Source organism: Tyto alba, unplaced genomic scaffold (genome assembly GCF_018691265.1).
Source record: "Tyto alba isolate M040663 unplaced genomic scaffold, T.alba_DEE_v4.0 Super-Scaffold_3, whole genome shotgun sequence".
Lineage (NCBI taxonomy): Eukaryota > Metazoa > Chordata > Aves > Strigiformes > Tytonidae > Tyto > Tyto alba.
In genome coordinates, this window is record NW_024881304.1 from 6,544,430 (window position 1) to 6,559,048 (window position 14,619).

Genomic DNA, 14,619 nt, shown 5'->3' on the forward strand with positions numbered 1-14,619 from the left:
TTGAATGGAGGGCAGTAAGACGGGTGCAGGAACTGGTGGGCATGCACAGCACAAGGTCCTGTTCCTTCTGCCTGGCTGGCAGGGAGAGGCAGAGGGACCCGGGGGCCAGATCCTGCCCAGATCTGCAGCTGAGCCAACCTCTGTTCTCTGCCGGGGAAAGACCAGAAGTGGTGAGGTTTTATTGTTCTCCCAGCTCCAGCGGCACTGATCCCTGTGCTTCTGCAGCTGGGGGAAAGGTGGCTGGGGAAGACACCTTGGAGCTGGAGATGGTGGGAGGGGACACACTAGTCACTGGGGCTTTTCTGAGCAGCAAATGGAGTGTGCTCCAGCTTCCTCTCCCCACCCTGGCCACGCTGCTGCCCTTTCCCAGCCATGGGTGGGTGAGCTCCTGTGCCCTGGTGCCATCTCCAGGAGGGCCTGGTCAACAGTCCTGATGGGTGCACTGGGATCACTTGGGTTCCTCTTGCTCAGAGTGTGCACGGTGACACTCCCAGCCCGGGGTGCTGCTCTTCGTGTCGGCTTTAGCAGCGCCTTTGGTGGTGGTCCCATTCACTGCTGGTATCTCCATTGCTGTGCAGTAGTGCTTGGGCCCCAGCCAGGGACTGGGGTCTTGTGCTGGCTGCTGAACCCACACTGCTGGAAGGGGGGGTCCTCCACCCCACTCAACTGCAGGGACCCATCTCTGGGGTGGGTTTGCCAGCCCCACAGCAGGAGTGTTGTCCTCCTGGGGTGACTTTGCCCCGTAGAAAGAGGCAGGACCTCAGCAGCCGTTGCCGGCTGTTAGCCGAGGGATGCCTAGAGCTGCGTGGGCTTCGGTAGTTTGGGGTCAGGTGTGCCCTGAGGACACAGACACATCCCCACCAGGAACCAGGGGCTTCTCCAGCCCAAGCCTTGCAAAGTCACTTACTCTTCTTTGTAATTCTGTGCAATGGTACCTGGTGTGATGCAGCCCAGAAGCACACAGAGGAGCCCAGCTCCTGGAGGTAGGGGATGGCAGCAGTTTGCCGAGGTGATGCAGACCAAGGGTGGAATGGGTTGCACTGGTCCAGGAGGATGGCCCTGGAGCGTTACAGGCCCTCCCCATCACTTGCTGTTGCTGCTCTTCAGGATTAGCTGGTGCAGAGGGTCCCTGCTAGGGGGATGCGGCAGGGGAGCCATGTATCCTGTTGAATTTCAGACATGCCCTTCCTCCCGGGTTTAGGTGCAGCCGTCAGACACTGTGATGAGGAAAAGGGCTGGCTGGAGCCAGATCTCTTCAACTGCACTTCACCTGCCTTCAAGGAGCTCTCCATGCTGGTAATCCCCTCTCAGCTCTGCAGCCCCAACAGGGCAGGAGCCATATGAGCAAGGACTCACAGCCAGGTTTCAAAGAGCTCAGCTGTCTGTGGGCACCTAGAGTAGGAAAGGGTCTTGCCACAGTGCTCAGCACCTTTCTTTTCTCATCTCCTGCCCCCAAGCCCATCCTGTGGGATCACTGGTATGAACTGAATTTCACTTTGGTTTAATCTAGTATTTTGAGTGTCCCCATCAGAAATGACCTGTGTCATGCCACACTATTTAAGAGGAAAACAAGTAACTGAAAAAGGCTGAATAGTTTGAAGCTGGCAGAATGTCTGCCCCATGAGACATCTGTAGGCCCCAGAACCTTCAGTGACAAGTCCCTTTGGAATATCCAGGCAAGTTTATTGAACGCTTGCATCCCACCAAGGCTGAATTGCTGAACTGTAGCTGAAGCCAGGAAAGTTTCCAGGGAAGTACCGCTAGATTCTTGCCCTGTCCTTTCATCTCCTTGGCATCTGTCAGGTGTGGTACTGCGTTAGCTGGGCCTGGCCCAGTGCAACCCCTGGTGTGTTGCTGGAGGCTGGTTGTCTGCCAGAGGTTCTCCCTGTTCTAGTGACCACTGCTGTGAGTGTCCCTGGCTTATGCAGTGCTTTCAGAAATCGCCTCTGGATCCAGTGGGGCATGCAGCATCCCAGCTTCCCAGTGAGGAACCTGCTCAATTGTTTAATCCCCTCCTTTCTCTTCATTGGCAGCTGGAGGGCTTGGAGAGGAACGAGACTGAACTCAACACAATTGAAGCCAAGAAGCTGGCCCACCGGCTCCGTGCCGTGACGGACCACATGGACCACTACTTTGGCAACGACGTGCACATCACTTTCCGCCTGCTGTCCCACCTCATGGCCTTTGAGAGCCGGCAGCGTGGCTTTGGCCTGACAGCCACACAGGATGCCCACTTCAATGAGGTGAGTCCTTCGCCAGATCAGGGCGGCTTCTGTTGCTGTTATCAGCCAACGTGAGCCTGGGTCTCTGTTGGGATCAAGGATGTTGTGAGACCATGTCAGGAGCACTGGAATCCCCAGTCCCACACAGACAGCTAGACCAGTGGAGGCCGCCTGCGTGGTCAGGGCTGGAGCACAGGGTTGGATGTCTCTGCAGGATGCTGGCTGATGAGCACTGAGGGTGGGGGCCCATCGTAGGAGAGAGTACCCCTCTTTCCTGAGCCCTTGTGCAGCAAGCTGGACGGGGAGCACAGTGCTGCAGCCTGGGGGTGGTCAGGATGATGGGGCCCAAAGGCTCTGCTTCCCTCACCCCCCACCCCCATGTCTCTCCCACGCAGAACCTGCTGCGTGCAGGCAGCTCCGTGCTGGCACCCGAGAACCGGGAGCACTGGGCCATGCTGCCGCACAGCGAGCACGGCAGTGCCAGCCTCATGGAGCAGCTGCGGGACTACTCGGGCACACTGGCCAGCAACATGAAACTCACCTACCTCAACCCCGTTGGTGTCGTCACCCCCAACATCAGTGAGTAGGATCCAGCTGGTGCTGGGGCGGTGCAGAGCCACTCCTCTGTCGCACCCTGTCCCCTTCTCCTCATCAAACTGCACCTCAGCAAGGGTGCTGAACAGCAAGGGTCCTTGGTGCCTCCCAAACACAGAGTTGTTTGTGGGAGACATCCTGGTCCCATCCCTGCCTGGAGCAGCAGACACACCCCCAAGGGCCAGCAGAGCCAGGAGTGTGCTGCCCTCTCCCAGTTACCCCCAGTCAAACCTGAGTCTCTAGTAACAAAGCCACTGGTCCCAGTGGCAGAAGTAGCCTGCCCTATGGCAGAGCAAGGATCTGGCCTGGGAAGGAGCACTATAGATGCTGGGATCTCACGTCGTGCCCAGCCACGGGGTATATCTAGAACCCAGCCTGTGGCTCATGTGGTCCCTTTGCTGGTGACTTCAAACCTGGGGTGTCCTGGAGCATGGTTGCTCTCCAGGTGGCCATCCTAGATCTGGTTTTTACTCCCTTGCTCCTCCACAGTGCTGAGCATTGATCGCATGGAGAACCACTCCCATATCCGCCGGCGCTACCCTCGCTACCACAGCAGCCTCTTCCGGGGCCAGCCCGCCTGGGACCCCCACACCCACGTTGTGCTGCCACTGTCGGTGCTGAGCCCCCCAAAAGCTGAAGGTGAGCGTGTGAGCATCACTTGGGGAACAGCACGGGTGGGTGTGAGAAGGAAGATGTGCCCCTGCTGAGACCTGGCTCTGTCAGAGGTCCACAAGTCACCCCTGAGAGCTCAGAGCTTCTGACTTTACCACATCCCAGAGGCTCCTGGTGGGCTCATAAGCTGCCTTCAGAGCAGCCCGTGTGTGTTCTCACCATCCCCTTGTGTGCCTCAGCTGTCCCCACAGCGGTGCCCACGCTGGCTGGGGGCGAAGGGAACTACACTGTGGAGAACTCCTCCCCGAGGCAGGCGCTGCCGGAGCCTGAGCCCGCTCTCACTGTGATCATCCTCATCATGTACCGCACCCTGGGGGGGCTGCTGCCTGCACGCTACCAGGTGGATCGCCGCAGTGTCAGGTACATCCCCCTCTGCTTTGCCCTCCACAAGGACCGGTGGAGAGAGGCTGGCTGGACTCTGCTCCCTCCAGCTGTCGCTGAGTCTGCAATGTCTTGGGCTTGGTTCCCAGTCAGATGGTCTTGCAGTGATCTGCTTGTTCCCCACCTTGGCGTCCTTCTGCCCCGTGTTTCCTGACCCCTTGGTGTGGGCTGGGCAGAGCTGTTCCTTCTGAGACAGCGCAGGGTGTTCCGGGAGTCCCCCCCCCCAGAGGGCTGCAGCTGCTGGGCACAGTGATGGTAGAGCTCCATCACTCCTTGTAGGCTCCCCAAGAATCCCGTGATGAACTCTCCCATCGTGAGCGTCTCTGTGTTCAGCAACCACACTTTCCTGCGGGGGCCCCTGGACACCCCTCTCGTGCTGGAATTTCACCTGCTGGAGACGGCCAACAGGAGCAAACCTCTCTGCGTCCAGTGGAACGATTCCAACCCGTGAGTTGAGCGCAGCTGGGCCATTCTCTTTGATACCCAGGCACCTCCTCACTCCCTGAATCTCCGTGGCCGTGACAGGTAGCACTGGGACGTGGGGGTTCCCACCCTCTCCCAGGCAGTTCGTTCCTGCTGGGAGGGCACAGCGGGGTCCCTGCAGGGCTCTGGCTCTGGTTCCTCAGCTGTAGGAGTGCAGTTGTGTCTGCTGGTAGAAAAGCCTTGTCAATCACCCCTCTTCTCTGCATTTATTTCTCCACACACCCCACTTATCTGTCTTCTCTCCTAAGTGCACTCTGCTTTTTGGTGGCTGCAGGACCAACCCCTCTGGCTTCTGGACAGCCAGGGACTGTGAGCTCGTGTACCGAAACACCACACACGTCCACTGCCAGTGCTCCCAGTTTGGCACCTTTGGGGTTCTGATGGACAGTTCACACCGAGAGGTAACCTCGGCCTGCGGGGCTGTGGGTGGTAGTGGGGGCTGTTAGCCACTGGGTCCCAGGATAAACAGTCATAGGCAGAAAATTCCCTGTGGGACACAAGTAGAATCTGAGAGCTCAGCAGGCTTCCTGCATCTCCCCCTAATGCTGCCATTTGCCTTTGGTTCTCTGCTGCTGCAGCAACTGGAAGGTGACCTGGAGACATTGGCAATTGTCACCTATTCCTTGGTGTCTCTCTCCTTGGTGGCTCTGCTGCTGACCTTCTCCTTCCTGACCTGCCTCAAAGGCCTCAAGTCCAACACACGTGGCATCCACTCCAACATATCAGTCACCCTCTTCTTTTCTGAGCTGCTCTTTCTCCTGGGCATCAACCGCACTGAGAACCAGGTCTGTGGGCTTGAACAAGCACGCCCATGGCGATGAGGGCAAGGCACAGATGATGCAGTTGGCCCAGTGGGACCATCTCTGAGTGTTTTTTTGTCTCTCCAGTTTCTTTGCACTGTGATTGCCATCCTTCTCCACTGCTTCTTCCTCTCCACCTTCGCCTGGCTCTTTGTCCAGGGCCTCCACATCTACCGTATGCAGACTGAAGCTCGCAACGTCAACTTTGGGGCCATGCGTTTCTACTATGCCATCGGTTGGGGAGTGCCTGCCATCATCACTGGTAAGAGCTGCTTGTCCTGCAGCCATGCCAAAAGCGCCGGTTCTCAGCAGCCTCCTGATCTCCTGGTGTGACCCAGCTTACTTACCCAGTGAGGAGAGCTGAGGGTGGGCTTGCCATGGCAAGTTGTGCTGGCAGCAAGCAGTGCTGTGGTGGTCAGCTGGCCAATATATATCAAAGGCTGTTGTCTTGCCCCCAGGGGAGAAGTAATTCCTCAGAACATCTCCCCATGGCTTGTTCGTTGGGCATGGGGCTTCTGCTGTACCAGGGCTTGTGGGCAAGGTCTGGTTTCCCAAGCCTGCATGCTTGGGTGACCTGTGGCTGGCAGTGAATGCCTGCTGGGCTGGGCTGTGTCAAGGACGCCTGGAGAAAAGAAAATAAAGGCCATGGTGCTGGGGCTTGCAGTCCTGGCTCTTCCCCCTGTGGCAGGGAAGCCTGTGCACAGGGCAGGGAGCAGGGGCAAGGCTCCTTCATGGCCTTCAAGGCTGGGATGAGATTGACATGGCTTGGAAAAGTCCAAGGCTGGTGGGTCTGGGCCTGACCTCTCCCTTCTTCCCTCAGGGCTGGCTGTTGGCCTGGATCCTGAGGGCTATGGGAACCCTGACTTCTGCTGGATTTCCATTCATGATAAGCTGGTCTGGAGCTTTGCAGGCCCCATTACTGTCGTCATTGTGGTAAAACCCTGTCCTGTTTCACCCACAGCCCTCTCCTGCCTCCTTTCTCCACACCATGGGCCCCTTCCTCAGCTGCCCACTGCCTGCCCTGTTCTCTGTACTCTCCTTCCTCAGTTAGAGGCCCTCTTTCTGTCCCTCCTTGCTCCAGCCACACCTGGGGGAGCCCATGGCTCGTGAGTGAAGGGGAAAGGAGGGGACGTTCACATGGGCATGGTGGACCTGGAGTCTGCCCATGCTCTGTGCTGGGGATGTCAGGTCAGAGCCAGCCCTTGGCACAGTTTCTAATCAGTGCCAACACTTTCAGATGAATGGGGTCATGTTCCTGCTTGTGGCCAAGATGTCCTGTTCCCCAGGCCAAAAGGAGACCAAGAAGAAATCGGTTCTGTGAGTATTAGTGGCCAAGCTCCCAGTAGAGCTCCTGTTGTAGCTCATGGTTTTTAGCATTTTCAGTGACCATCCTCCCTCTTCCACCATTGTAGAGTACTCAACTGTGTGTCAGTGTCAGCTTTGCAGCCACTCTCTTCTCCTATACCTGCTAGCCACATTAACCCTTCCTAAACATCCCCATCTCCACACTGCCCCGCCAGTCTGTCCCCCTTCACTGCCTGCCCTCACAGCCACCCCTCGTGTCTGGATTCAACACTCTGCCCTTGTCGACTCTCAGCACCTGCTTCCTACTCTCCTACATGCTCCTTCTGAGACATTTCCCCTCTCCCTCTTGGTCCAGCCCTGGAACTTGGCTCGGCTCTCCATGGCTCCAAAGGACCTGTGTCATTTGGGCCCCTGTGTGCGTCATGTGTGATCCAGAAGGGAAGGCTTGGGAGTCGGGGGGATAAGAACTGCTGTGCAGGAATGTGCCCACTGTGCTGGGCGCAGCAGGAAGGGCTGGGCAGGAGTGTGCTTTCCCCTCTGGATCTCTGTCTGTGAGCACTAGACTGTAGATTAACAATACGCACTAACCTCTCGGTGTGTGTCTGTGTGCCTGTCTGTCTGTCTGTCTCTCTCTCTCTCCAGCATGACGTTACGGAGCTCCTTTGTTCTGCTTCTAGTTATTAGCACTACCTGGCTCTTTGGCCTCTTGGCTGTCAACAACAGTGTCCTGGCTTTCCACTACCTCTACACTGTCCTCTGCAGCCTCCAGGTAACTGCCCGGCCTCTGTCAGGGGAGGGCACGGGTCAGCCCAGGAGAGCGTCCCTGTGGTCCCCACGGCCATCTGTGGAGAGTGGGTGCCCTGTGCTGGGAAGGGCACAGCGTTCTGCTGGGCTCCTCCTCCCTTCTGCTGTCACCACTGCAGCATTGGGTGACTCCTGCCTGTCCTCGCTGCTGTGCCCGTGGTGGGAAGTGCCACGGAGCAGGAGGTGGCTGCAAGGCGCTTGTTTCAGAGGTGACATCCAAGGGGCAGGAAGGACTGTCTTTGGAGGAGAGGGTCCTCCATGCTCTCAGAGGGCAGAGCAAGAGAGTGGCCTGCAGCGGAGGTGTTGGACACCCCAAATATGACCCACGGCAGCACCCCACAGACCTCCTGCCACCACCATGGCTGGTGTTGCTGGAGGGGACCCTGCCAGCTGCTCCTTGGCCACTGCCAGCCCGGACGACACCCCACCCTTTCCTCCCTCACCCATGACCACCACGGGAGTTAGCACCGATCAGCGTTGCGCGAGACTGGCACATCCCAGTCCTGGTGTTCACCAGGGCCGACATGCTGGGCTCTGGAGGAGCCAGGGACTGTCCCAGCGCTGCGGGCAAGCAGGTCGGCCAGCAGCGAGGGGCTACCTCTCACGGCGTCTCTCCCCACAGGGCCTGGCTGTGCTGGTCCTGTTCTGCGTGCTGAACGAGGAGGTGTGGGAGGCCTGGAAGCTGGCCTGCCTCGGCAAGAAAGGGCAGAGCGAGGAGGCTACAAGGAGCACGCAGGTGGGCGAGAGCAGGAGCAGCCCAGGGGTCTGGGGACAGGCTGCCTGCCTGGGACAGGAGCTGCCAGGGACATCCCTGCTGCCCGGGGAGGGGATGGCCGGTGCGGGTGGGAAGGCTGGGGCTGCCGCGGCACCTCCTTAACCAGGCACATGCCCCCTCTCCCCGCCTCGCCAGGGCCCCAACGCCTACAACAACACGGCGCTGTTTGAGGAGAGCGGGCTCATCCGCATCACCCTGGGGGCCTCCACCATCTCGTCGGTGAGCAGCGTGCGCTCTGCCCGCACCCACTCCAGCCAGCGGGCTTACCTCAGGTAGGGAGCGGCGGCAGGGCCCGGGGGGGCCCGGGCAGGGCCAGGGGCTCCTGCCGCTGTGACCGTGTGGGCCTCCTGCCTTTCAGAGACAATGTGACGACACGTCAGGGCTCGGCCCTCGATCACAGCCTGCTGGCCCACGCCGGCCCCACGGACATCGACGTGGCCATGTTCCACCGGGATGCTGGGGGAGGTAAGGCTTAGCCCAGTGCTTGCGTTTGGGGCCAACCCCACACATCCCAAATCAGCTCCTAGCTTAAAGAAAATCTTCCCTGTGGAGGCTCTGGCTGTACGGTTACATTCTCCACCCTGTGTTCAGCCGTGCCTTCCAAACAGGCTGTGGACAGGAAGGAGAGGCAGCAACTGTGTTGTTTAGCACAGCCTCCTCCCAGACAGATGGCAAAGAGCATAGCCAGCTAGAAATGGAGGAGGCATAGGCAGCCACAGGGACCCTGGAGACAGTGGGCTCCCCAGTACAGCGCAGACATTGAACTCACTGGAGTGAGACCGGCTGGGGCGTGGGACAGGCGAGCAGAGGCTGAGGGAGGTGGGTTTGCCCAGCCTGGAGGAAGAAGAGGTAAAGGGGATCTTACGGCTATTTGCAGTTGCCTTGTGGGGAGGTGCAGCGAGATGGAGCCAGGCTCCTCTCACAGACATCTGGTGGTAGGGCCAAGGGATGGGCAGTGAGGGGTAAGACAGGCTGTTCTCTTCATGAGGGTGGTCAGCCCTGGGGTGGTTCTGCCTTCCTGGCCCTTCCCCCGGGCGTCTCTCCCACCTTCATTCCAAACGTCTCCCCAACACACACCGTGTCCCTACAGACCAGGACTCGGACTCAGACAGCGACCTGTCTCTGGACGAAGAGCGCAGCCTCTCCATCCCATCCTCGGAGAGTGAGGAGAATGTACGCCTGCGGGGCCGCTTCCAGCGCCAGTTCAAGCGGGCGGCACACAGCGAACGCCTCCTCACTAACCCTGCCAACACCACTCCCAAAGGCGAGTCCTGGGGCTCTGGCAGGGGAAGGGGTGAGCTCAGGTCCCTGGGGGCCAGGCTGCGTCTTGTGATGGCTTCGATTGCTGCTCACAGAAACGTTCTCTCCCTCTTCCCTGGGGCCTGTTTTGCTTTGCCAGACGTGGATGGCAATGACCTCATGTCGTACTGGCCGGCTCTGGGCGAGTGTGAGGTTCACCCCTGCTCCCTGCAGAAGTGGGGCTCCGAGCGGAAGCTGGGATTTGACATCAACAAGGATGCGGCCAACAATAATCAGCCAGACCTGGCCTTGACCAGCGGGGATGAGAACTCCCTCACCCAGACCCAACGGCAAAGAAAAGGTAACGGCCTGGAGCAAGCAGGCAAGGGTGGCCTTGCCTGTCTCAGGTTGACGTGGCCCTGAAGGCTCAGCATCAGACCCATCTTGTCGTGTCCATGGGGAGGTATGGCTTATCTCCCCCAGCTTCCGTGCTCTTTCCGCTGTTATGCAAAGATTTGACTTCTCTTTCTGTCTGGTGCAGGGATTTTGAAGAACCGCCTCCAGTACCCTCCGACTCTCCAAGGCCTGCCATCCGTCGGCAGGATGACCAATGAGCTGACGTGGTACAAGACCTCCACGCTGGGTCACAGGGCTGTCCCCGCTGCCTCTTACGGCAGGATCTACTCTGGGGCAGGCAGTCTGTCACAGCCAGCCAGCCGGTACTCGTCGCGGGAGCAGCTTGACATGCTGATGAGGAGACAGATGTCCCGGGAGCAGCTGAGCAGACACAACTCAGGAGAGTGCTTGGAAGCCATGCCCAGCCGGCACGGGTCCAGAGAGGAGCTGGACACTATCCCCAGTAGACATGGGTCTACTGAACACCTGGAAAGTATCCCGAGCAGACACGGGTCTAGGGAAAACTTGGATCTACTCATTGCTAGGCCCAGTCAGAGAGATCATGGGAACACGCTGCCCCGGAGGCAGGGCTCCAGAGACCACCTTGACACTTTACCCTGCAGATTTGGGTCAAGAGAGCAGCTAGACTGTGGGCCAGTAAGAGAGGTCTCTAGAGAGTGGCTAAACACATTGCCAAGTAGGCAAGTGTCCAGAGACCAAATAGACACGTTGCCAAGTCGAGATACTTCTCGAGAACAATTGGATTTGCTTTCTAGAAGACAGCCTTCAAGGGACCAGCTAGCATCGGCTAGACAAACTTCAAGGGAGCAGCTGGACTTTCTGTCCAGAAGATCTAATTCCAGAGAGCCTCTGGACACAGTGCCTAGCAGGCATCCCTCACAGGACAACCTGGGGAGTCTCTCTAGGAGGCAGCTGTCTAGGGAAAGCCTAGAGCCGCTGTCGAGGAGACAGCCTTCTAGAGAGAACCTGGAGGCCATTCCCAGCCGACATCCTTCCACTGAACAGTTAGATATCCTTTCTTCCATCCTTGCTTCTTTTAACTCCTCCGTCCTGTCCTCGGTGCAATCTTCCAGCACGCCTTCAGGCCCCCAGACCACTGCCACCCCTTCTGCCGTGCAGACCTCCTCGACGCCCTCCGCAATGTGCCCCTCGACGCCTCGCTCTGCCACCTCCCACAGCATTTCAGAGCTGTCGCCAGACTCAGAGTAAGTGTGTCCCTTCCTCAGCCGGGCCTTGCTCAGCGGGTCTTGTGCATCGTCCTCCTGCCTGGCTTCTTCCCAAAGGGGGCTTGGTTTGGGGGGGGAGAGGGCTGTGTAGGGGTGAGCCCCTCAGGGTGAGTGGCAGGTGTAACCTGGTCCTGAATAGCAACTGGGCAGGGAGAGCCCTCAGGTGCGACAGCTCCAGGCACTCACAAGGCAGCACAAGCTGAAACACCACTGTATCCGGGTCTGCCCGCTCTGCCACCAGTGATGGCTCTCGCCTGTGGCCTGTGGGGGCTCAGGGAAGGTGCTTCGTGCAGCCAGACTGACCTCACAGCTGGCCTCCTTGCTCAGTGACAACTGCAAGTCCCAGTGAGCAGATGTGTGCGAGGGCCAGGCTAGCTGGAGAGGAGGAGGGGGCCCAAGTCCCACAGGAGCCCTGCCTGCCCCAGCCACGTTTCTCCCCAGGTGCCCTGTCCCAGTCTCATTTCTTCCTCTCCAGCTCTGCTCCCTGTTGGTACTGCTGCCATCCCATCCCAATCCTATCCCACCCCCTCTTTCCTCTTCCCTGAACTCAGGGATTTGGAGACAGTTGTTTCTGCCCTGACACAGGAGTAGGTTTCTGCCCTGTCCCCATCTGGCATAGCTGAGGGAGGCAGCTGGGGCCCAGGGCAGATGCCACAGTTTAACGCTGTATTTTTTTTTTTTTTCCTCCGAGAAGAATAACGAGAAACGAGGGCCATTCCTGAGGGGCCGAAGCTGTCCACAAGAGAGACAGAAGAAGCAGGACCCTTCGCCTAGCCAGGCGCTGCCAGCTGAGGTTTGGTGTCCCCAGGGGGCAGGGGCCAGAACTGATAGTGATCAGAGGCCCAAAACCAGCCCTGCCTTCCCCTGCCCTCCGGGCTGAGGGGCTGACAGCCCGCACCACCCACTGCCGGGAGCCTCTGGGCTCTCGGCTGCCGCCGTGCTCCCTGTCGCCTGCCCGGTGTGCCAGGTACGGCGGGAGCCTGCTTGGGCGAGGGTGGCATCACCGAGCTCTTCCTCTGCGAGCCGTCTGTGTGCGGTGTGTGCGTATGTGTGCGTGGAGGGCGGGCAGGGGCAGCGGGGACAGAAACAGCCCAGGACGTGGGGGCCGGGGAGGGTTTTCTACCTTTTTGTATCTTTGTAATCAGAGAGAAGAGAAATTTCTACGGTTATTTTTACGGATGGTCTGTTCCCAGGACCTGGAGCATTTGTTTCACCAACAGCCCTTTGCCAGCTTCCCTGGGGATCCCAGTGGACTGGAGAGGTGGTGCCAGGCAGCCCTTAGGGCTTTGCCAGTGCCGCTTTGTCCCATCCGCATTGCGGGACGGCTGGCCCCGCTGCCCCTCACCTTCCCACCGCACAGCTCCACCCGTGTCTCAGTGTGGCCTCCTGCCTGGCGTCCCTCAGCCCCTTGCAGCCAGGTCCCACTCTGTCCTCCTGTGGGACCCTCCTTGGGGTTGCCCCCCGTCCGTGAGCGGGGGCTGCGTGCCAGCAAGAGCACAAGCAAGTGGGGCAGCAAATTCGGCATTAGGGACCCACTGGGGGAGGAAGCAAGCTGTGCTCTGCAGTCCCCTCGTGTACCAGGGATGGTCCCACTCCTATACGCACTGCTTTCTTCTGCTCAGCAAATCAGCACTGTGTTTTTACCCACTGTGTGTTGTGCTCTTTAACCCACATGTTATAGAGCAAACCTCTGTTGGTTTGTGGGTCCAGGCAAGGAGCTGGGTGACTCTGGCAGCAGGCAGGCCTTTCCGAGATTTGGTGCTCGCCCTGCAGAGGATTAGCATCTGCAGGAACGTGGTGTGGCTCCGGTCTCAGGGTCCAGCGTTGCCCACACGTGTTGTATCTCGCTGGTTCCCTGTGGGCTCTGCATACATACACACATGTCCCTGTGCTCTCTGGCTGGAAGAGGTCCCCAGCTCAGAGCGGCCTAGATTTTGGGAGATGGAGATAAACAGCATTTCGCCCTCTCTGGAAATCCAGGCTCCCCTGATGGTTTTTCTGCTCCGCTGGGGGCTTGGCCCTGGGCTCCCTCTGGCCCTGGCTCGAGGCGACACTCCTCTGTGCCTAGCCCAGCCTCAGACCAGGAGCATTCGGCTCGGAGGGCCAGCACCCTCCCTTTTACCTGCCGAGCACGGTGCCTCTGCTCAGCTGCCCCCGTGGTGCTCTCGGGGCTGCGTGACAGCACGCTCCTTACTGCCTTACTACCACACCATAGCATCTTACTGCAGCCCACCCTGACGTGTTTACAGGAGAGGACTTGTGCTGCTCTCCTCCAGGCCCCCTGGGAGGCCGAGGCCTCTTGGCTCTGTCCCCAGCTCTGTGGGGAGAGGTTGGAGGGCACAGAAGGGCTGGGTGCTGGGGGTGCCATGGGCCGGGCAGGGGCTGCCCGCCCCCGGCACAGCCCCGATGAGGCAGGCTCACCGCTGCCCTTCAAGGGATGGGGAGGGAAGGGCCTGCTGATGTGTTTACATGCCATTCGGGACCAGCGTGCAGGGGGAAAGCGAGCCGGCCCCGCATGCTGTCCATCTTCGCCTTCAGAAGCAAGCTCGTTTACATGTTACTCTCCGGCTGTGCAGCACTGGCACCGGAATCCTGGGGCACTGCCCCTGCCGCGCTGTAGGGCCCATGTTTCTGCCAGGTTGGGCACGGTGGCTCTTTGTGCTGGTGCCAAATGGAGAGCAAGTGACAAGTGCCAAAAAGAAGAGAGCAGCGGAGCCAGTGGCTGTCCCCACAGAACTGGGCTGGTTAAAAAGCAGGTGTCAGTCTGTGGCTTGGTCCCTGATTGTAGTGCTGTGGCCTGGGCTCTGGGGAGCATCCTCATTGGGTTTAGGTTTGTCTTGTTGGGGGGGTTTGGTTGTTTTGTTTTTTTTTTTTTTTTCCCCCTCTCTCCATCTCCCGATTCTGTGGGCAGGGAGCAGGGAGATGCCTGTGCCCCCCCGCCCCCGGCTGTGTAAAAGTGTGTCATGAAAGCGCCAGATTTGGAAATAAAAGTCTATAAACTGGTGCTGACCTCTCTGCCGTCTCTCCCTGCGCGTGGGATCCATGGCTGGGGCTGCGGGCACAGCGTGTGGGCTGGAAGCCATCCCCTCAGCGGGGACGATCTGGGCCGTGGGCAAGGAGAGGGAAGTGCGAGGAGGAGAGGCTGAGCGTGATCCTGGTGCCCTCCGTCCCTCCCTTTCTTGCCGTTGGAGGGAAAAGAGCAGGTGAGCAAAGGGCAGTATTGATCCACAGCACCCTGAGCAAGGGTCACCATCAATTGTCATCCCTCGGTCCCTCACAGGCTCCGTCCTTAGCGCTGGCCTGAGCCTGACCCAGCCCAGGGTGACCCCTGAGCACCCGGGGGCTGGACTTGCAGCAGCCTCCTGGGAGTTGTGCTGGCATTACCGGGAGCTGCCGTCCCATCCTGTAGCCCCTTCCCGAGGCTGGCCCTGGGGGTAAGGGTCCAGGGAGAGGTGGCGGGGGGCCGGGGTGGCCGAGGGGGAACCACAAGCAGAGCGGGGGGCCCAGGGTGCGGGTGGGGGGCTGCAGGCTGGAACGCATGAAGCAGCGACGCAGGGTGGGGACAGGGAGCGGCGATAAGGAGGCAGTAAATGGCACCCGGCGCTATCAGTTGCTACCAAGCAGAAGCCCTGTGATGGCCTCTCCTTCCGTGCCAGGTGAGCAGATAAATGATGGGGAGGCAGCAGCCACGTGCGGGCACC

At 59.4% G+C, this 14,619-nt stretch overlaps 1 protein-coding gene across 1 annotated transcript in view; it reads left to right on the forward strand.

Moving 5' to 3' along the window:
• Nucleotides 1-13,922, forward strand: part of CELSR3 (cadherin EGF LAG seven-pass G-type receptor 3) — a 34,114-nt gene extending 20,192 nt beyond the window's left edge. The window contains exons 17-35 of the mRNA XM_032984301.2: nt 1,202-1,296; nt 2,034-2,243; nt 2,618-2,801; nt 3,306-3,455; nt 3,668-3,848; nt 4,149-4,316; nt 4,627-4,753; nt 4,931-5,137; nt 5,240-5,414; nt 5,973-6,085; nt 6,390-6,469; nt 7,100-7,226; nt 7,884-7,997; nt 8,172-8,308; nt 8,395-8,501; nt 9,127-9,300; nt 9,436-9,636; nt 9,817-10,897; nt 11,613-13,922. Of these exons, the coding sequence (XP_032840192.2) occupies nt 1,202-1,296; nt 2,034-2,243; nt 2,618-2,801; nt 3,306-3,455; nt 3,668-3,848; nt 4,149-4,316; nt 4,627-4,753; nt 4,931-5,137; nt 5,240-5,414; nt 5,973-6,085; nt 6,390-6,469; nt 7,100-7,226; nt 7,884-7,997; nt 8,172-8,308; nt 8,395-8,501; nt 9,127-9,300; nt 9,436-9,636; nt 9,817-10,897; nt 11,613-11,640 (3,659 nt within the window). The 3' untranslated portion in view covers nt 11,641-13,922. The remainder of the gene's footprint in view (nt 1-1,201; nt 1,297-2,033; nt 2,244-2,617; nt 2,802-3,305; nt 3,456-3,667; nt 3,849-4,148; nt 4,317-4,626; nt 4,754-4,930; nt 5,138-5,239; nt 5,415-5,972; nt 6,086-6,389; nt 6,470-7,099; nt 7,227-7,883; nt 7,998-8,171; nt 8,309-8,394; nt 8,502-9,126; nt 9,301-9,435; nt 9,637-9,816; nt 10,898-11,612) is intronic.
• Nucleotides 13,923-14,619: the final 697 nt, after the last annotated feature.